At 32.4% G+C, this 20,969-nt stretch overlaps 4 protein-coding genes across 4 annotated transcripts; 3 read left to right on the top strand and 1 right to left on the bottom strand.

Moving 5' to 3' along the window:
• Nucleotides 1-898: 898 nt before the first annotated feature.
• On the bottom strand, nucleotides 899-4,432 carry LOC149054437 (uncharacterized). Its single transcript, XM_089230032.1, has 2 exons — nucleotides 4,216-4,432; nucleotides 899-2,850 (listed from the first exon to the last, which is right to left on the bottom strand). The coding sequence occupies exons 1-2, from the start codon at nucleotides 4,430-4,432 to the stop codon at nucleotides 899-901; spliced, it is 2,169 nt and encodes a 722-aa protein (XP_089086158.1).
• Nucleotides 4,433-4,458: 26 nt separating this feature from the next.
• On the top strand, nucleotides 4,459-6,618 carry LOC149054436 (uncharacterized). The gene is made up of 3 exons (XM_089230003.1): nucleotides 4,459-5,359; nucleotides 5,499-5,709; nucleotides 6,271-6,618. The coding sequence occupies exons 2-3, from the start codon at nucleotides 5,511-5,513 to the stop codon at nucleotides 6,423-6,425; spliced, it is 354 nt and encodes a 117-aa protein (XP_089086129.1). The 5' UTR covers nucleotides 4,459-5,359; nucleotides 5,499-5,510; the 3' UTR covers nucleotides 6,426-6,618.
• Nucleotides 6,619-7,943: 1,325 nt separating this feature from the next.
• On the top strand, nucleotides 7,944-13,322 carry LOC107171909 (uncharacterized). The gene has a single exon (XM_089230031.1). It carries the CDS (start codon nucleotides 7,944-7,946, stop codon nucleotides 13,320-13,322), a length of 5,379 nt encoding a protein of 1,792 aa, XP_089086157.1.
• A 1,521-nt stretch (nucleotides 13,323-14,843) lies between these two features.
• On the top strand, nucleotides 14,844-18,282 carry LOC149054435 (uncharacterized). Its single transcript, XM_089230002.1, has 9 exons — nucleotides 14,844-15,043; nucleotides 15,124-15,264; nucleotides 15,356-15,463; nucleotides 15,563-15,637; nucleotides 15,727-15,831; nucleotides 15,906-15,965; nucleotides 16,152-16,402; nucleotides 16,688-16,850; nucleotides 17,443-18,282. Exons 1-9 carry the CDS (start codon nucleotides 15,025-15,027, stop codon nucleotides 17,601-17,603), a joined length of 1,083 nt encoding a protein of 360 aa, XP_089086128.1. The 5' UTR covers nucleotides 14,844-15,024; the 3' UTR covers nucleotides 17,604-18,282.
• Nucleotides 18,283-20,969: the final 2,687 nt, after the last annotated feature.

Raw genomic sequence — 20,969 nt, 5'->3', positions numbered from 1 at the left:
GATAATAAATACTATTATATGCCTAAAATGTTGCATTTATAATATAGTATAGTATAGACTTTTAACATTCCTAATTATAATATTTATATTTAATATTAAACTACTGTAATTCATTATTACTATACCTATATAATAGAATGATTAATTTAAAAAAAATATACATATGTGTAGGTACTGTAGATTCTACACTATTATAGGTAATTATTAAACGTAATATATATATATTTATAATTTATAAAAGTTAATACATATGTGATACATGTACGATAGGTTGTTAATTAACTCATTACAAATAAAATAAAATAATATACATATAGGTTTATAAAATAATTCTACATAGTTTAAAATGTATATTAATAACTAACGTCGAATTAATTAATTTATATTATATAATACTATTTGCATCTAATCTTAACATTTAATAACAATTTATACAAAATAAAAATCGCAGTAAATACGAATACCTAGACACATTCGCAACACATTAACAAAACATAAATATAAATAGTGAATCGGTATTTAAAAACGTAGCACGGGTTTCCCTAGCTAGTGCATGTTTCAGTAATTGAAGTTTATAATACAATATTAATATACTCCGACGGTCGAGTGGCAGAATAGCGATATCTTTAAAAATAATAACTCAATTTTCAAATATACTTATAAAATTAACAGTTTTATAAAGATAATAATATACATATTATATACAAGACAAATTAGTAATTGGTATACACTTAATATTTAAAACTCTACGAATGTTAATGTAGGTATAGTATCTATTATAAATACAAAAGTATAATATAAAATAAATACCTGAATATAAAAATAAAAAATAAAACAAGTACCTATATACTTGTACCTATACCTAGTTGTATTTAATCACAAATTTATTTTAATATTCTTAATACGATATAAATATAAAATTAAAATAGTATATATTATTATAAACCATTATAGTGGTATATGTATGAATCAGAGCAAAAGAAACAGCATTAGCTTCATTATATTTTAAAACCATACATTTACATTTTATACAATCTACTTTCCAATATTCTAAACTATTATTTAAATCACTAACTGAAAAAATATTTAACTTTGAGCTGAGCAATGGCTTTTTATAATAACTTGTTACTTTCTTAAAACGAAATCCAATTATAATTTCTTCATTATTTGCAGTATGACATATATTAACTACTTTTACAATATCTCCTCTTTTTGTTTGGACATAACAGTTGGAGTCGTTAATTTTTACTTCTGTATTTTTAAAACTTAAAATTTTAAACTGACTTGTTATCTTTAAATCGTGTAACATGATTATAGGTCCATTAATATGTTTATTTTTATACGTGAATATATTATTTGGATTTGAATTATCAATGATGATTTGTGGTTTAAATGTTACGCGTTCTGAATACCGTTTTACAGCTTGTTGTAAAGGCTGATGGCTTTTCCTTACATATTTTTTTAGTGTTTTCATATGATTTTCAAAGGGGAATGAACTACATTCGTCTAATTTTCCAAACATTTTATAATCATCACATATATGAATAACTGAATGCACGTTATGTGAAATCCATTCTTTACCATAAAGAACACCAAACTTTCTGACAAAATACACAAGTAGTTCATTGCAATAATTCAAAAGGCCATCACTTAAATTGGGTGTTAATAATAATGAAATACTTGTATGTAAACACATAAAATTTAAGTAACATTGCTCACTTATTACGTTTTTTAATACAATGGGCCCTAAATAAATTAGAAATGTTCTAAATTCGGTGGCTTTCCAACGGTTGACTTCATCAACACCACGAGGTTTTCGTTGGAAATCATTTGTCATTGATGATTTTAAGGAAACTAATAACGAACTGAGTATTTTAGTTTTGGAACTTTGTATTCGAACATTTAAAGGTCCCTTTAGCCACAACTTAATCAATTTTTTCACTACACCTAAACAAATTAAATGCATATAATCAAGTGAAAAACAATTGATTATATTTATATTAGGAATATTAATAAGTATAGACATCGATGATCCAATGTGATGTTCTTCTTGTTCCCTATTTACGAACTGTTCGTGTGTTCTTTTTGGACAATTTAAATCAGGAAAACATACTCCGCGGTTAAGATATTCTCCTTCTATTTGACATCGTGAACATGAAAAATAGCCACTATGCCCCTTATTCTTTAGTACAAATGATTTTGCTGGGACATCACAACAAAATACATCCAATATAATTTTAATTTTACAGATTTTACCTGACGTGTTTATAAGTTCCAAACCATTTAATAGTAGATCACGAATTTCAGTATAAAAATCAAACAAAAATTCATTACTGTCTGAAGGCTTCGCATTGCCCCAATACAAACCAATTGGAAATACGAATTCAGAATTGGGTCGTATATAGCATAAAATAGGCCAAAATGTACTATTGGAACTTTTAGTTAGTGGCAGCCCGTCAATTCCGATTACCAATTTTAAAATATAATTTTCATCATTAAATAAGTAATAATTTTTTATACTGTTGGCAATACCAAAATGAAAATATTTTCCCGGGAAAACGTCTTTAAGAGGTATAATACTACTAGACAAATCAGTTTTCATTAGAGTCCTCGCATCGGTAGGAAGTGTAGGGTCATAACAAGATTTTAAAATTTTTAATAGGTCAGAAGTAGCTGTATTTGGTATTCCATGTTTAACAACCCACTCTGCAAGTTGAATATTTGCAGGTACTGGTACGTGTTCGTCAATTGTAAATCGTGGAGACGTTTTACAATTTGTAGGTTCGTCGTCGTCAGAACTCGTATTATCTTCATCACTACTATTTGATAAAGCCTCAATAGATTCTTGAACTATTATATATATAATAAACAAAAATAATTTATTACAATATGCCATATGGGCACCTATCATTATAAATTATAATTTTTAAATTTTATAAATGTAGAAAATAAAATGAGAACTCTATACCTAAACTATAAGAGTCATTATCATTCTAAAATACCTAAATCTATATCCTATATGCAGTATGCACTTATTATAATATCTATTATTCTATCATTCATTATGCTATTATAAACAGGGTGATACTTTTAAGTGGGACCACTAATTATCTCGAAAAGTATTAACTTTTTTTAGTTTTTTTTTCTAAACTTCTAGGTTTATTTTTTTCTAAAACTGTATGATATTTAAATTTTTTTCACCCTTATATTTATTGGTGAAATCACTATCAACTTTTGATTTTCAAATGGTAACATATAATAAAAATATCATGAATTAATAAAACCATTTTTATTATAAATTTACGCGTTAACATTTTTATATTTCGTTGATTGGTTTGCGAGTTACAGCTCCTCAAAGTATTGGTGTTTGAAGGAGGACAGCTGGTGTTATAGTCGGTAAAAATATGCAGCATGTTTATACTATTTCTTCATTTGTGAAGTCCAGGAGCTATAACTGATAAATTCGATACCGTACGAACTAATAGGTAACAATATCGATAACTGTTGTACTTTGTACATGATTAGTTGAAAGTCTTATTACACCTATAATATGCTAATTTTACCATAAAAGCTACGTTTTAATGACCTTGGCTATCGTATTGGATCCCCTCCATTGTCTTCATTACATGACAATATTATGATATCATTACGATTTACGACGCATAGACGCATATACCTATTTATTATTACCATACAATAATAATAATATTATCAATATTTGGCGATACCTTTATCATTATTTATTGATTAAATTAATGTTCTGTTCCTAATTAATATATGTATTTTATTATTTACTTTATGCATGATACTATAATCATATTACCAGTCACGGACTTTCAAGGTATACCTTGGTCTTTAGTGGTAATCAAATATAATTATGTGGTGATACCATTTTAATTTTTAAATCGTTATCTGTGAAATTTTGATTAAAATAAATATGTCATCATGTATTTCCAGTTTATCATTTATTATTCTTGGGTAATTCAGTATGTCCAATTAGTCGATATTTCGATAAGTTAATAAATAATAAGGGTTCAAAGTACAATGGCAATCTTTAATTAATTGTTATTTATGTTAACGCGTAAATTCATAATAAAATTGGGGTTATTAATACATGATATTTTTATTATATGTTATTTTGCCGATAAATATTTTAATTAAAATAAATCACTATTATATTCAGTATAATTTTTCTAATTTTTTAAAAGTACCTACCTTCATTTAATCGACATGGTTCTGTAGGAAGTGGACTATTGGCAATATTAATATTATTATTAGTAGACATTTCGAATAAAACTGTAGTTTGTTCTACAACTTCTCCATGACTACATTGGACATCATCTTCAGCATCTTCTCCTTGTAAATTGGATATAATGCAATTTAGTTCCTCGTCAACACGTCTCCTTTTAGTAGTTCTACTTAAATTACTCATTTTTAAATTACTTGCTTAACAGTAATTAAAAATAGTAGTCAGTTTCAAAAAATAAATAAAATATGGGTATTCACAACTTTTGTGCTTGTAATAAACGAATTGAGTGAAAATAACGTTATAAATTAACCATTTCACTAATATTAGTCAGCTACTCCCCCTATTATAAGAATCTACACGTTTAATATGTCCAAAATGGCCGCAGACTTCTATACTTTTTTTTTGTTTATTACATTTTTAAATGTTTCAGCATATTATATGCTATTATCAGTTTTCTTACTTTCTAATTAGAGTTCTAAAAATATTTAAAAATTAAATAAATATTTATGCATACTACAGAATGCGTAGTAAATTTTGAAGTAAAATTTTACTTCGATATTCAATGCATGACAATTTAATATTTACATTGTTCGTGAAATACGCAATAATAACAGGCGGGACGTAAAACCGGGCTAGTTTAATCTGTGTATTGTGTTATGTAATAAATAACATTATTGTTATCGTTTTATTGATGGACGATTCGCGATTATTATATCCTTATTTATGATATCTTAATTATGTAATTATGGGTAATTCCCAATCCCAAATGATATCGCAAGAATACTGATTACTGAACGTCGCGCGTCGCCGCGTCGGTTACTCGGTTCTATCGTTCTATGTGAGTATTATGTGAGTATGACGTGATTAAAACGATAACAGTATTCAGTAGACAGTAATAATAATAAACATTTACCATTTGCCACTTTGCCGAATGCCGAGTAAAAACTCGTCTGCGCGTCAGGAGGTTTCGTTCGCGATTTTTTCTGCCTTAAATAGTTAAATTTATAATTTATAATAATCATCCGTTATAATAACAGTATTTTTATGGTGACTGTGCGTTTGTATGCTTCTTTCTATACTTATGTTCAACATTAAGCCTCACTACTACAGGTTAGTAATCATTATAATACTATCTATTTATTATATATATTTTCAGTAAATAAAATTTATTATAAAATTATACATATTCAATATTCATCATTTTTATGCACCTACAGTACCTATATACAATTAAATTTTATTTTTGCAGAATATATAAAAAATGTGGTCCATCGTACATTTCTCAACAGATAATACTGTGGAGGTAGTCCCTTCACATTGGATGAAGAAGGATGGCCTGCAATGTGCCTGGCCGAAAACAACCAGAAAAAGTTTTTTACTTAAAGCAGTTATCAATAAAATTAAACCTAATAAAACAGATTTCAATTATTTTGATGCGCGGTGTCTGGCTAGATATATCGGTAAGAAATTTAGAATATTGCAATTTTATTACTTTTTATAATAATTTAGGTATAGCCAGTATAGCTATTGGTATAATATTGTTTATTAATTTCAATAATATTATGTTTAATATATTAATAATTTATTATGTAGGTACCAATAAGTGTTCTTATATCAGTATGATATAAGTATATTTTATTTTTATCTAAGTAGTTTATTCCAAAGCTTGTGCTAAGGAATTTTTAGATCTGCTCAACATCTTAATATTTTTACACATGTAGGTTAAAAAATTGCCGTTAATTATTTAATTACACAGTATAAATAACACACAATACTTTATTATTTTTCTGTTATTAATATGAAATTGGTTTTTAGAACTACCCGTTAGTGCAAGCTCTGGACTTTATTCTCACAATTGTTTATTTGTTCAATATATTACTTTATTTTTAGAATTTTTTGAGGTTCAGTTGTTATATTTGATTTTAAAATGTTACACCTAACTATTGTTTAAGCTAAAAACTTTGAATAAGAACTGATTGCATAGTGCATACATTAATATTTTCATGAATTTTAACCTTCAGATAATTTTGCAAATGCCCAAAAAAAATGTGAATTGGCCAAATGCAGATCGGATATTTCTTCTGGTGCTGATGAAAATAAAAATAAAACATCTAGAAAGTTAAAAAAGAAAAAGCAAACTTTAATAGATTCAAGCTCAGAATCGGGTAAGATTTAAAATATTTGGCAATAATAGTAGACATTTAAGTAAGATTTTTTAAACTGTTATGTTGAAAACTATATGTAGAGATATAATATATAATATTATGCTAAATTGACATAAGTAAATTTCTTAAAACAAAACCATTTATACTCAATATCATATTTTTGATGTTTAACATTTTTTGATCTCTCTAACTGTTTATTGTCCCCTTAAGATGTAACACAATAAGAGTTTATTGTACATATAATTTACTTATTAAACTAAAATTGTATTATTATATCTGTTCTCTATATACCTATGTGTATAGGTGTAGACTTCAAAGTATATTTATGAATTGGTGTTCGAGATATATTAAGCTTATCGTTATAATTTCGTATTACAGCGTGAATATAATGACCTTTATACTCGATAAGCTCGCCGAGCTCTACGTCCCCCTCCTCCCCTCTGATATATATAAAATCGGCGTATGTCCAGCGTCGATCGGTCGTCTGTTCATTCTCCCGAGCAACGTACTCGCTCTCGGTGCGTGTGTGTGTGCTACGTCCACACCGTTCCGCGTCGTTGTTGGCCATTTTTGTGTGCCGTTGTTGGCCGTCTTGTGCCGTTGTTGTCCGTTTGTGCGACGTCGCCCTCAGACGACGTGTTTTTGACCACGCGGACGCGGAGTCGGAGATCCCTGGCCCGGCAGCTGCATTATATATTATCCCGTGGGTACACTGTCCAAGCATTCCAAGCCTAGGAGTTGGTGAGGTGGATGGCCGGACCGGTATCGTTAACACCTTGAATTTGACTATTATTTGTACCACAAAAATTGTATCTATGTTTGAGCTGTGGTAACAATCACGTTAGCATATCTATTATTATTTACTGGTATTACCTAAGTGTTTGTATTAATTATTATTATTATATTATAATCTTTTGGGCGCCCACCAGTTAGTACTCATATATTGTATTATAATCTACTTGATCTTTGTTAATCTATTATACATTTATAGCACGACAGTGCAATCAAAAATAGTTTCTTATATATATGTTGTTCTGGTCACCCGATCCTTTGCAGGTCACGTTAAAATTTATTTTGTTATTCTATTTGGAGATAATCTGGGTAACATTTATTATATATATTATTTATCACCATCTAAGGCCAACCGCCACCCCCGCAGGAGTCTTTGTGGTACACTTCTGGTAGCAGAGCATGGTTACTTTTTACGTTTATCTCGAATTATAACAAACTTTGTATATTGGTACGGCCGACAGCCGCACCGGTTAGTGTGACATATTGCAGTTGGGTTTTCGTGGTGTTGATATTATTCCGTCGTTGTGTTAGTTATTCATTAGTAGAAATAACTTTTATATCTATTATCGATTGTCGATAGTGAACGACCAGTGGTTATTACCTAATTGGCGTCACGTACGACGCACTAATACGTATAGTATTATAACGCGTAAATTGTTTTATTCGTATTATTTAAAATTTAAATTATATTTATATTTAACTATTTGTTTTTTTCTGTCGTATAATATATTTTTGCGATGGACGATCAGGAAGCCGGTCGCGTTAACCGCGCACTTAAAAAGGCCACATTGCGTCGTAATGAATGTATTCGAAATATACGCGCAATACACGATCTCGCGCTGCGTTGTATTGAGGACGAGGATTTAGTTCCACAATTGGTGGTTCTTTTGAGTGAAGTAAAAGAATTATGGACAGCGTTCACAACTGAGAGCAACACAGTTATTGATTGTTTGGTTGATTTAAATCGAGATTCCGAGTATCCCGTGGATCAGGTTGCAGAGCTACGTGAACTAATTTCGTATTCTCGTGCCACAGCCGATCGTTACGTAAAAAAGCAACACAATATTGAGAGGTCGTTGCGAAAGGGGTCCATTACATCCCAAGTAAATTATGGGTCCGCGAATGAGTCAATCCTCGAGGGGGACAACATTGAACTTAACCCCCCCTGTAGTAATGCTGATATGGTAATTGACAATTCGCGCGGGTCACAGAGAGAAGGCGTTTCGGTAGACAACGAAAATTTAAGTGTGCGTAACATGTCCAATTTCAAACCGGCACGGTTGCCAGAAATTCCATTACCCATATTTCACGGTGATATTTTTAAATGGCTGACCTTCCGAGACCGTTTTACCTCTATGGTCGACCAGCGCCCGAATATCACTGAAATTGATAAGTTTTATTATTTAACAGGTTGTTTGCGAGACAAAGCACTAGAAGCGATAGCCGGCGTACCGGTGTGCGGTGATAATTATCAACTGGCGTGGGCCACATTGACCGCGCGTTTCGATAAACCGCGACTAGTAGCATCCTCACTTATCGAACAATTATTAAACGCGCCTAAGTCCGTAAACGAAACATTAATTGATTTAAACAAATTTTTATTGACCTTTGACGAAGGGGTTTCGGTACTTGAGTCAATGAAAATTCCGGATCTGGGCGACTTCATTTTATTTTCTTTGGCATCGCGATGCTTGCCGTCATATTCGATCAAACTTTTTGAAGCCCAACTTGCGAGTGAGTTCCCAACCGTTAAAGATTTATTGTCCTTCGTAAAATCTCGTATTAAAGTATTGGAGTGTGTACCCAGTGTATCGCGTGAGTCCGTTCACAAATCAGTAAAACAGTCCGCCCTCCAAAAATCGTATGTCAACCCGAAAAGTTATAATTCCGGTGTTAATAATTTTAAGAGGCCACAGTCCTCATCGTTGATGACCAGTACGGGAACATCGAAGTCGAACGTGTCGTGTCCCATTTGCAAGGGGTCGCATGCAGTGTCGACATGCAACAAATTTACCGGGTGGACCGTAGACGTTCGGGAAAAATGGGCTCGTGAAAATAGGTGTTGTTTCCGATGCCTGCGCATTGGTCATTGGGCCCCGGAGTGTAAGTCATCTGTGCAATGTACTAAATGCCCCCGTAGACATCATCCAATGTTACATAGTACGCTGACTACAGTCATCAGTGATAGGGACAGTAACCCAACATGTAATAGTCAGTTGAACCGTGAAGAATCCACGGCACAGTCGTCTCTTTTCGGTAGTAATGCGCAAAATTCATCGTCTGTCGTTCTTGGAACCGCGCTAATTCACATCCGTGACTGTGGTGGTATGTTGCATACCAAACGCGCTTTGATTGATTCTGCGTCCCAGATAAGCGCGATCACCGTGGATTGCGCTGCCCAATTGGGCTTAAGGGTGTCTCGTTGGACCGCCCCTATTTCAGGTTTGTCCGGTACCTCAGTACAGAACGTAAAGGGGCAGGTAAACTGTCACATACAACCCAGATTCGCGACCGACCCGATTTTAAAATTCACAGCGTGGGTATTCCCTACTATTACAGCTCAGATGCCCAGCCTGCCGATATCCGATCAAGTAGCCGATAAGTACAAAAATCTCGCGCTCGCTGATCCTTCTTTTGCAGTGCCTGATAAGGTTGATTTACTGCTCGGTGCTGATCTTTTTGCGCGCATCTTGGATGGCAAACGTGTGTCGGTAGGCGACGAGTACCCAGTGGCATTCGGGTCCGTTTTCGGGTGGATCATAATCGGTCCAGTTCCACAGTCGAGTAATCCTGTGTCCAGTTCACATCTTGTTTCGTTGGTCTCTTCAATTGAATGTCTTATGGACAATTTCTGGCGCGTTGAGGAACCAGAAGCAGCCCCTAATGACTTCACGTGTGACGGGCAGTGTGAAGTTATGTTCCGTAAAAGGTGTTTCCGGGATAGTACCGGACGCTATGTAGTTCCTTTGTTATTTCGCCAACCGGTGACAGACTCCACCTTTGCGGGTTCGCGTGCGGTAGCGCTCAAGCGCTTTGAGTCACTTGAACGCAAGCTCGCTTCTGATAGCCGTCTTCGGGAGGCATATTGTAATTTCATGGCAGAGTACGTGTCATTAGGTCACATGTCCTTAGCAAAAACCGTGGGGTCATACTTCATCCCCCACCACGCGGTGTTCAAGTCTTCCGACGTCGAAGCGAAAATTCGTGTTGTATTTGATGCATCCGCGCAGCCAAGTTCGAGCGCTTCGCTCAATCAGTGTTTATTCTCGGGTCCCAAACTGCAACAGGACGTGATAGATGTGCTCGTGCTATTTCGCCTTTCGCGTTACGCATTTACCGCAGATATAAACAAAATGTATCGACAAATTTTGGTAGACCCTGAACACAGGCGTTATCAGCATATTTTATGGCGCGCTTCCCCGCAGGACGCACTTCAAGCATTCGAGTTAAATACCGTTACGTACGGGGTGAACTGTGCTCCTTTTCTTGCCATTCGAGTTCTTCACCATATCGCCGAACATGATTGTGGTGATGCCCCCGCCGTACGTGACGCATTATTGTTCAGTACGTACGTAGACGACATTTGTGTTGGAGGAGATACCATAGACGAGGCGATCTCACTTCAGTGTGATTTAATAAACGTATTAAAACGGTCCGGTATGAGTTTGAAAAAATGGTCGAGCAACACCATAGAGGTGTTAAATCAGGTGCCCCCTGAGGACCGGGCATGTGGGTTATTATCATTTGATGATGAAAGTGGTGGAGGTACTAAAATTCTGGGACTCCAATGGTCGCAACGGGATGACACTTTTAGGTACGCCGTTCAGCCCGAAAACTTAATCACAACTAAGCGAGGCATGTTATCATTAATTGCGCGCATATTTGACCCGCTTGGCTTATTAGCGCCAGTAATATTTTTAGCGAAACATTTAATGCAACGCGTGTGGCAACTCGGGATTTCCTGGGATGAACAGTTGCCCCCTGAAATCGTTGTCGTATGGAACAGATTCGTTGCGGATCTCCCGATTTTACAAACAGTAAATATTCCGCGTTTTATTGGCACTCAACTAGGCGTCCAAGGTTACTTGTGTGGGTTTTGTGACGCGTCTGAGAAAGGCTTTTGGGCCGTCGTATATTTAAGACTTCGTAGTCGTTCTGGACCACCCGTAGTTTCCTTGTTAGGTGCGAAAACGAAGATGGCTCCAACCAAGGCCTCAACAATTCCACGGTTGGAACTGTGTGCGGCCGTCTTATTAGCTCGTTGGATGGCTCGGCTTAAATTGACACTTGAGCGCAAAATTAGAATTACCCAAAGTTATGCCTGGTCAGATTCGACTACCGTGTTAAGTTGGCTTAAATTACCTCATGACAGTTTTAAAATTTTTGTGTCAAACCGAATACATAAAGTAACGACCTTGCTTCCCGCCTGCCATTGGAATTATATTGCGTCAACTAGTAATCCTGCAGATTGTGCGTCACGCGGTATTTTCCCAACTGAACTAGTAAACCATACACTATACTGGAAGGGGCCGGACGTTTTGTACCGTGATGAAACTGAATGGGCGATGTTAGGTCCGAAATTACTCACCGATGGTTTGCCGGAGATGAAAACCGCTCCATTAACAACGCTTATCGCTAATACTAAAGAACCTCCAGAACCCGAGTGGTACGCGCGGTTTTCGTCTTACATTCATATGATTCGTGTTGTCACTCGTATGTATAGGTTTATTAGTGGCTGTAGACGTCTACCTCATAAAACGGATTTTTTATCACGTGATGAATTGGATCACGCCGCCGTGGTCGTTGTAAAATGTTCCCAACGGGTCGCGTTTGGCAAATTGTTTCACGATCTTTCAAATAATCTCCCGATCAGCATCAAACCAGTGGCACGTCTTCGTCCGTTTATAGATGACCGCGGGTTAATTTGTGTAGGCGGTCGTTTGTTAAATGCCGATGTACCCGAGACACAGAAACACCCGATTTTATTAAGCAAGTCGTCCCACATGTCTATTTTATTGATTCGCCATTGGCACGATATTACCGGTCATGGAGGGCCGAGAATTTTGACATCTCTTATTAACCGTTCTTACTGGATTCTATCGCTTAATACCCTTATTAGAACCGTTCTTAGCAAGTGCACAACTTGCGTCCGTTTAGTGTCCGTCAATCCACAACCAGTTATGTCCGATCTCCCTGCATCTCGAGTGACCGAGTGCCATCCGTTCTCGCGGGTCGGTATCGATTTCGCGGGCCCTTTGGTCATGACCGAACATCGGTTACGCAAGGCCCGTCAGTACAAGGTATACATAGCTGTGTTTGTCTGTTTTGTGATAAAAGCAATTCACCTCGAATATGTGTCAGATCTGACGACAGAGGCATTTCTGGCGGCCTTACAACGATTCGTCGCTCGTCGGGGTCTCCCCACCGACATTTATACTGATTGCGGTACTAACTTTGTTGGAGCATCAAATTTTTTACGTACATTGGTTGACGACCCTAACTGTAAAGATCGTCTCGCTGCCAGGTTCCACTGTACGTGGCACTTTAATCCACCCGGGGCACCCCACTTCGGGGGGTTGTGGGAAGCGGCAGTACGGTCTGCCAAAAATTTGATGGTGCGAATAATGGGTGAACATATATTTACACTTGAGGAACTTTGTACACTATTGTGCCGTATAGAGGCCATCCTTAATTCACGCCCCTTGGTGCCACTTTCGTCGGACCCCTCTGAGTATGACTGTTTAACACCCGGGCATTTCTTAATCGGTCGCCCGTTACTCTCGGTTCCTGAAGTACATATCGCCGACACGGCACGCCCGTTAGTCCAGCGGTGGAAACTACTCAATCAATCCACACAATCATTTTGGCGTCATTGGCACGGCGAGTATCTGAACTCATTGCAAACGCGTACTCGCTGGACACACGATGAGACCAATCTTGCAGTCAACGATTTGGTTATTGTTAAAGAGCCGAATGTACCACCGCTACGTTGGCGTATGGCACGTGTGGAACAAGTGTTTCCGGGAGCGGACGGTGTAGTACGTGTAGTCAGCTTGCGTACCGCAACCGGCACACTTACTCGCCCGGTGGTAAAGGTCGTAAAATTACCTTATTAAAATATATATAGCCATCCCTACACCTACGCTGCAATATGTCATGCCCCTGTACTGCAAATTATTATGTATACTTACACCATGCGATCAGTTAATGTACCCTAGGTCCTGTGGGCATCGGAGGTAAAGGATGCGTAGAGTTATGTTTGTTTGAATTTTTATTGATATCTATTGCCATTGATGTATTATATATATATAAAAAAAAAAAAAAATGTATTAATTATTTACTCATGAATTGTAAATCGTGGCATAGGTATTTGTTTTTTGGTTTTTTTGATTTTTTGTTACGCTGTTAAATTGTATTGATATAAATTATTATTGCCTTATGTATAATTATTTTTGATTATTTTGAGACTGTGCGCCCTTTTGCAAGGTTATTTGGGTGACCATTTGATATTATAAGGTAATTTATTGAATTATTATTTCATGCTACGATCTATTTATTATATTATTTTACTAACTTCCCTTTATTTGCATTATATTCATCGTATTTGGCGATTCTTTAAAATATTATTATTCTTTGTTTTGAACATTGTATTTTTCTTTTCTTTTTTCTTTCTTTTAATTATGTGTAATGTATCAGGTTGTCATCTTCCTCAGACTTCAATCAAGTTCTTCAGCAGTGGTCACCTTGGTCGATCATTATATGCCATTCCATCCACATCCAGTTGTAAGCCGCCCTACGTCTTCCAAGGGGGGGAGGATGTTCGAGATATATTAAGCTTATCGTTATAATTTCGTATTACAGCGTGAATATAATGACCTTTATACTCGATAAGCTCGCCGAGCTCTACGTCCCCCTCCTCCCCTCTGATATATATAAAATCGGCGTATGTCCAGCGTCGATCGGTCGTCTGTTCATTCTCCCGAGCAACGTACTCGCTCTCGGTGCGTGTGTGTGTGCTACGTCCACACCGTTCCGCGTCGTTGTTGGCCATTTTTGTGTGCCGTTGTTGGCCGTCTTGTGCCGTTGTTGTCCGTTTGTGCGACGTCGCCCTCAGACGACGTGTTTTTGACCACGCGGACGCGGAGTCGGAGATCCCTGGCCCGGCAGCTGCATTATATATTATCCCGTGGGTACACTGTCCAAGCATTCCAAGCCTAGGAGTTGGTGAGGTGGATGGCCGGACCGGTATCGTTAACACCTTGAATTTGACTATTATTTGTACCACAAAAATTGTATCTATGTTTGAGCTGTGGTAACAATCACGTTAGCATATCTATTATTATTTACTGGTATTACCTAAGTGTTTGTATTAATTATTATTATTATATTATAATCTTTTGGGCGCCCACCAGTTAGTACTCATATATTGTATTATAATCTACTTGATCTTTGTTAATCTATTATACATTTATAGCACGACAGTGCAATCAAAAATAGTTTCTTATATATATGTTGTTCTGGTCACCCGATCCTTTGCAGGTCACGTTAAAATTTATTTTGTTATTCTATTTGGAGATAATCTGGGTAACATTTATTATATATATTATTTATCACCATCTAAGGCCAACCGCCACCCCCGCAGGAGTCTTTGTGGTACAATTGGTAAGAAGTACAAATATGTAGGTTCTTGGGCAAAATTTATTGAAGTAGTGAATCAGTACTTTACATATCATAATAAATAAATAATGATAAAATATAGTTTTAATTGATTTTTATTTTTACACGATAGACCGAGAACAATCTAATGATGATGATGATATGCCATGTTTTATTTCTGGTAAAATCAATAAAATATAATGATTTGAATTAATTTATAATAATATATATGTGTAGCTTATATCCTTTTTATTCTATTAGATACAGAACATATTTCTAATCAACCAAATCTGTTTAAGAAAAAGAAAACTTGCTCTGAAAATAACAACCAGATGAAATGTTTTAATGGTTGGTCACCATTAAAAATGTATACTAATAATGATGTCGGAGAAGATTTGTTAGGTATAAGACATAGTTTTAAAATACCTAAAAATTTTTTTTCAATGCTTTAAAAGATCATATGAAACTACAATTAGTTAATACATTTTTACAGATGACAATCTTAATATTTGTCCAGAAAAAGAAACTTTAGTTGAAATTATTGAAAACTCTTCAACTCCATTGAAAGTTGCCAATGAACATTCACAATCTTCTTCTACAGGTGATTTTAATGTTTCATTATTATAAATTTATTATCTATATTATTATTTCACTAATTTAAATATACATTGTTTTTTTTTTTTTTTGTTATTAAACTCAGCAAAAAAAAAATCACCTTTATATGAAAAATCAAAAAACATTAGTAATAATGAATCAATTTCATCTTTATCAAATGGTAATATAATAGTACCTACAGTAAAAGCATACTATTTATCTTTTTTATTTTTACTATATTATCATATTATCCAATATCTATTCCCAAAGGTGCAAAACGAAGTTTATTTCTTGATTTATCTGAACATTGTAAAAGTTCTGAAAATTCTGCTTCTACGACAAATTATGACAACTCTTTGATATCTGAATCATATGGTTAGTAATCAATAGTCAATTTTTTTTTAAATTTATAATAATTGTTTTAATATTTTTATGGTTTTTGTTGATAGGAAAAAGTATTTTAACCAGTAAACAAAAAGTAAATGCAAATTCAATTACGACTAAAAATGGTAAGTTACTTATTACTATTTTAACCAAAAGTTTTCATTGTCATAACCTTATTTTAATTTCTGACTTGTTCAATTTAATGTTTATAGCAAAGTTTTAATATATTTGTATTACTTTAAAATAAATATATATTTATATATACTAATAATAATAATTTATATGATATTTTATATGTTTTTTGTAAACAGATATTGTTTTTCAAAAGTCTGTCCTTCACCAGCTACTTACAATGAAATTTGAAATTCGTACACTTGATGAAAAACTCAATAATCTCACTAAACTCATAGAAGAAAGTAATAATAACTTGAAACCCAAGAATTATGAAACAGATATTACAGATAATTATCAGTTTGATTTGGACTTGCCTATAAATTCACTTGACCAGTTAGACGAATTGGAAATAAAATTAATCAGTGATAAAACTTATCGTGCTTATTTGGTAATTATTCCTATTCAAATTAAATGTAGTTTAATTTTATATTGATAAGATATACTATATAAGTATACTATATACTCATAGGCGAAACTACGGGTCAGGCCACTAAGGCCATGGCCTGACCTAATACTAACTGTATAATATACTGACATAATAAAATTTTAAATTTAAATAAAAAAATTTATTTTATAATTAGAATTTTTTTCATATTTTTCATTTGGCCTGTCCTAATACAATTTTCTAGTTTCGCCTATGTATATACTTATACTATAAGTCTTTAATTTTTAGGTAAAACGACTCTCTGCAATTGGAGGAAAAACCATTAAAATTATGGTTAAACGAATAATGTCAATGTTATTTATTCAAGAAGTTTTGTGTGCTTTTTCATATAATGGCCGTGGCAATAAAAAGCAAAGTTTTTCCAAACTAATGACAAATAAATTAATTTTTGGTAAGTAATTTTATGTATATATATAATATAACTATTTTTATGCATGCAATTATAAATTATTTTTATGGCTTAGAATTTTACAAGGTTGCTCTTGTATTATATAATTAGTTTGATAATAAGTGATATTTTCTTTTGCACTTTTGACAAAAATAATAGATTCCTTGTATTTACTAATTTTAAATAGAGTTTAAACTTCAGTAACACTATATTTAAATATCTTAACCCTCGCACCTATGTCATCTTAGAAATATTATACATCAAACAGTCATTTATATGTGTTTATAAACACATTCTTATTTTAACCTAATAAATTTATATATAAAAATAATACATTTCCTATATAGAATATTAGAATTGTCTATGCCTCCATAGTTACAATATTAAATGAGTTAAACTTTAATTTAAATAACCTGTCAGATTTCAGTTTTGTGCATTTATTTTCATTGTATAATGTGTATAATATAATGTAAAGTAAACTTTTGAATGTTAGTTTTTTTTAGTAAAAAAAATATAATATATTAATTTTTCCACATTTAAATACTTATTGGTTTTGTAATGCTTTATGTGTGTTGTTAAAATTTTTTTTTTTTAGAGTCTGTTCAACAAATTAAAAAGTTTTCTATGTTAGAAACTTGCACTAATGACATAGAAGAAGTTATTAAATATGTGCTTATTCAATCTCCCTTCAAAATTAAAAAAAAATCTGATACGATGACTACTACAGCAAGTCAGCAAATAATTAATAATGTATAATATTGGGAATTCCAGGAAGTTACTGGATTGCATATTTTTTTTCATTTATCAGATGATCTTCACTTTTTTATAATTAAATTAAGTACATTTTCAATTTTATTTATATTCTGCCATACATTTATAACATATGTAAAATAATTTTCTATCACATTATCAAATATAATAAGAAACAATTTTATTGTTTTAATTTTATATTATAATTTTATTTCATTATGAGCTAATAACAATTATATATATATATATATACTGTATACATTCCGTGGTGTATTGATGTCTGGAGACGGTCTTCACTTTTTTTTATATTTAAATAAGGTAAATTTTCAATTTTATTTGTATTCAGCAATACATTTATAATATTATAAATATATTATGTAATATTAATATTATGTAAAATTGATTTTTTTATATTCATAATATTTTATGTTATAATTTTATTTAATTATGAGCTAATAACAACTATTATATATACAGTATACATTCAGTGGTGTACTTGATGTGGGGGATGGTCTTCACTTTTTTTTATATTTTGTTAAATAAGGTACATTTCAATTTTATTTGTAATCTGCAATACGTTTATAACATATGTAAATTTTTTTTTTTATATTATATTCTATCATTTTCTATCATATTATTAAATATAATAAAAATGTTTTTATAATTAAATAATGATTAATATACAATATATAATGTATAATATGTATGTATATATGAATAATTTGTTAAACAAATAATTCCCCCTCCCCTCCATCCATTAACGAATTTTGCGTAATCTACTATGTAGATTGGTAATGAATGTTACATAAATGTCTAATTTTTGGTTAAATAATGATTTATTTGAAATTTATTAAATCTTGTTTATGTGGTATAATAATGTTTGATAACGCTTAATTTAACAACATTGATTACACGTTTAGATTATGATGTTTAATCAATTTAGAATTTTTGACCAATCAATGTTAACGTAAGGTTATTTTAATGTTTAAATGAACATTTCTCAATCAAAATTCAATGTTTATTTAATGATTAACATTATTTTTGTGATATTGAATTAACATTTATTTAAAGTTAGTATGTTATGTGGGGTCAGTACCGCGGCCGCAGCAATTGGGATTTTGGTACTTTAGCGTAAAACATAATACACTTTTCAAATAAATTCAGTAAGTACGATAGCTAAGCCTAAGTTGTGCCCCAATATAAGTAAACATATTTACACAGGACAAACACCACCCCAAAACCATCCAACTTTGGGAGACTATATCTCGTCAACGGATTAACGAAAAATGAAAAGTTTGAGTATCCTACACATTTCATTGTAATCATAAACTCATAACTCTTGCATATAGTTTTATATCAATTATAACTTCTAGTTTGTAATACTTATCAAAAATACCACTGACCTACCACAAATTTTCAAGTGACACCTATAGGTCCTATAAGCACAGAATAAGCTATTAGTGAAATTTTTGCACCTCGCTGAGAATAATTTATGATACCTGATATTATTATTAGTTATTACTCTGTTGTTCATTAGGTGTTAAATACTTAAATTTGAATTCAATGATATAAAAAATCAATATTTACAAAAAACGATTCTGAGCGAATTCTCGGTACGCTCGCAGAACGATATTTTTTTAAACTATTTCACTAATTGTCAATTGCATTATAAAATTATAAAATTAATAGGTATATACAATTAATGTCTATAAAACTACTAATTTTAGTATGATAAAAGTAAATACTTGATATTTCATTAATTTAATACAAATTTTCATAATAAATTAATAACTTTTAAATTTATTAACAAATTACAACAAATATTAAACTAAAGTTAATATATAAAACAAAAACTATTTAATCAAATAACTTTTTTTTCTTTCTTTACTTGAAGCCAACTCTCTTAGTACGCAATTTAAGTCTAATGATTTTAACAAATGTGAGTAATATCAAATGATACTAGATCGACTAGATTAAACGCTAGTGGCTACTACGCAATTTTTTTTTTAACTTATAGCGTTTTTGATTTGACAAAATAGTGTGCACGGAACTTCCACTAGCACTATGCGAGTGTTGCACTAGTTTTTAATAAATCGAATACAATGAAGTGTAAATCATGGAAAACAAAATATGTTGACATGGGAAGAAATAAAATTGATTATGAATACTATTTATAATTTTATATTTTATAACAACGGTAAAAATTAAACATTTTAATAATTTGTACATTTTAAATATTTTTTTAGCAGAATAAATACTTATAACAGTAAAACAGTATATGCCAGAATGTCGTCCGATTCCGATGTTGAAACATTTGACGTAAGTAGTTTTCATAAGTAGGCAGAGTTTTAAATTATTAATCATTAATCATCTATCCCAAATGATTTATTATGTTATATCAGAGCTTTATATGTCACATAAAGGCATAAAGCCTATTATGTAGTCATGTAAAAGTGCATACCTAGTGTATAATAAATTTAAATAGTTGGTGTACTCGTGTACTGAAAAAGGATTAAATGTGTGGTTTTTTGTATCCATCTATACCTTATTGTTATCGCGTAAAACAACTAGTAAGAATGTGGTGTTATAAAGTGGTATTTAACTATAAATAATTTATTTTATTCAATTACTAATAAAGAATATTATACTTCTTTATTATTACATACACAGAGCCGGCGGCGTTACGTAATACTTGTGAGAGGTCGTAGTTAATAAAATTAACGACTTCAATATTCATGCACAAATATATTCTAAAAATTGTTTCTTTCTGCGCTCAAAATATCAAAGTTTCATTTCTACATTTCCTTACTATATCTATTTTGGTTTTAAATGGGAATCTTATAATAATTAATTAAATAGTATTAACCGTTCATTAAAGCATGCACAGCTCCTAGCATTTGCAGATGATGTAAAAGTATTCCATCGTATTGACTCTTTGAACGACTGTCTTATCCTACAAGATGATCTGAATGCAATTGTTGCATGGGCTAACAAACTAGGATTCAATATTGCTAAATGTCACCATGACTTTTATTCATTAATTTTAAGCCCATATTGTATGCTAAATAAATAAAACAATAACTACCTTTTGATTATAAGTTATAATAAATAAATATTATTGTGTACGCATTCTTAAGTTTTTTGTTGGAAATTCCGTTGGGCAGCACATAAAGGGTTAATAGGAATTGCTATTTCAAATGATTTTCTTTTACACGATTACCACAATGCATTTTTATTTTTTGTTTACAACAATACATACTGGTATTTTTATTTATTTATACTGTATAGATTTGTCCTAAATGCTTTCAAATTTTTGATACAAGTACATATTATCATGATTGCCAACGTGCCAACACTACAGAAAAGTTATAT

The sequence above is a fragment of the Diuraphis noxia genome, unplaced genomic scaffold (assembly GCF_037042655.1).
Source record: "Diuraphis noxia isolate RWA-SAM2 unplaced genomic scaffold, SU_Dnox_SAM2 contig0006, whole genome shotgun sequence".
Classification (NCBI taxonomy): Eukaryota; Metazoa; Arthropoda; class Insecta; order Hemiptera; family Aphididae; genus Diuraphis; species Diuraphis noxia.
This window is presented reverse-complemented; position numbering and strand designations above follow the sequence as displayed.

What these genes read in the sequence shown, in the direction of transcription:
- LOC149054437 (XM_089230032.1), bottom strand. Translation starts at nt 4,432, where the DNA reads ATGAGTAATTTAAGTAGAACTACTAAAAGGAGACGTGTTGACGAGGAA. An exon ending in ACCATGTCGATTAAATGAAG is followed by an intron (nt 2,851 to 4,215) that starts GTAGGTACTTTT and finishes TATATATAATAG; the next exon opens with TTCAAGAATCTATTGAGGCT.
- LOC149054436 (XM_089230003.1), top strand. Translation starts at nt 5,511, where the DNA reads ATGTGGTCCATCGTACATTTCTCAACAGATAATACTGTGGAGGTAGTC. An exon ending in GTGTCTGGCTAGATATATCG is followed by an intron (nt 5,710 to 6,270) that starts GTAAGAAATTTA and finishes TTTAACCTTCAG; the next exon opens with ATAATTTTGCAAATGCCCAA.
- LOC107171909 (XM_089230031.1), top strand. Translation starts at nt 7,944, where the DNA reads ATGGACGATCAGGAAGCCGGTCGCGTTAACCGCGCACTTAAAAAGGCC.
- LOC149054435 (XM_089230002.1), top strand. An exon ending in TTTGATATCTGAATCATATG is followed by an intron (nt 15,832 to 15,905) that starts GTTAGTAATCAA and finishes TTTTGTTGATAG; the next exon opens with GAAAAAGTATTTTAACCAGT. An exon ending in GACAAATAAATTAATTTTTG is followed by an intron (nt 16,851 to 17,442) that starts GTAAGTAATTTT and finishes TTTTTTTTTTAG; the next exon opens with AGTCTGTTCAACAAATTAAA.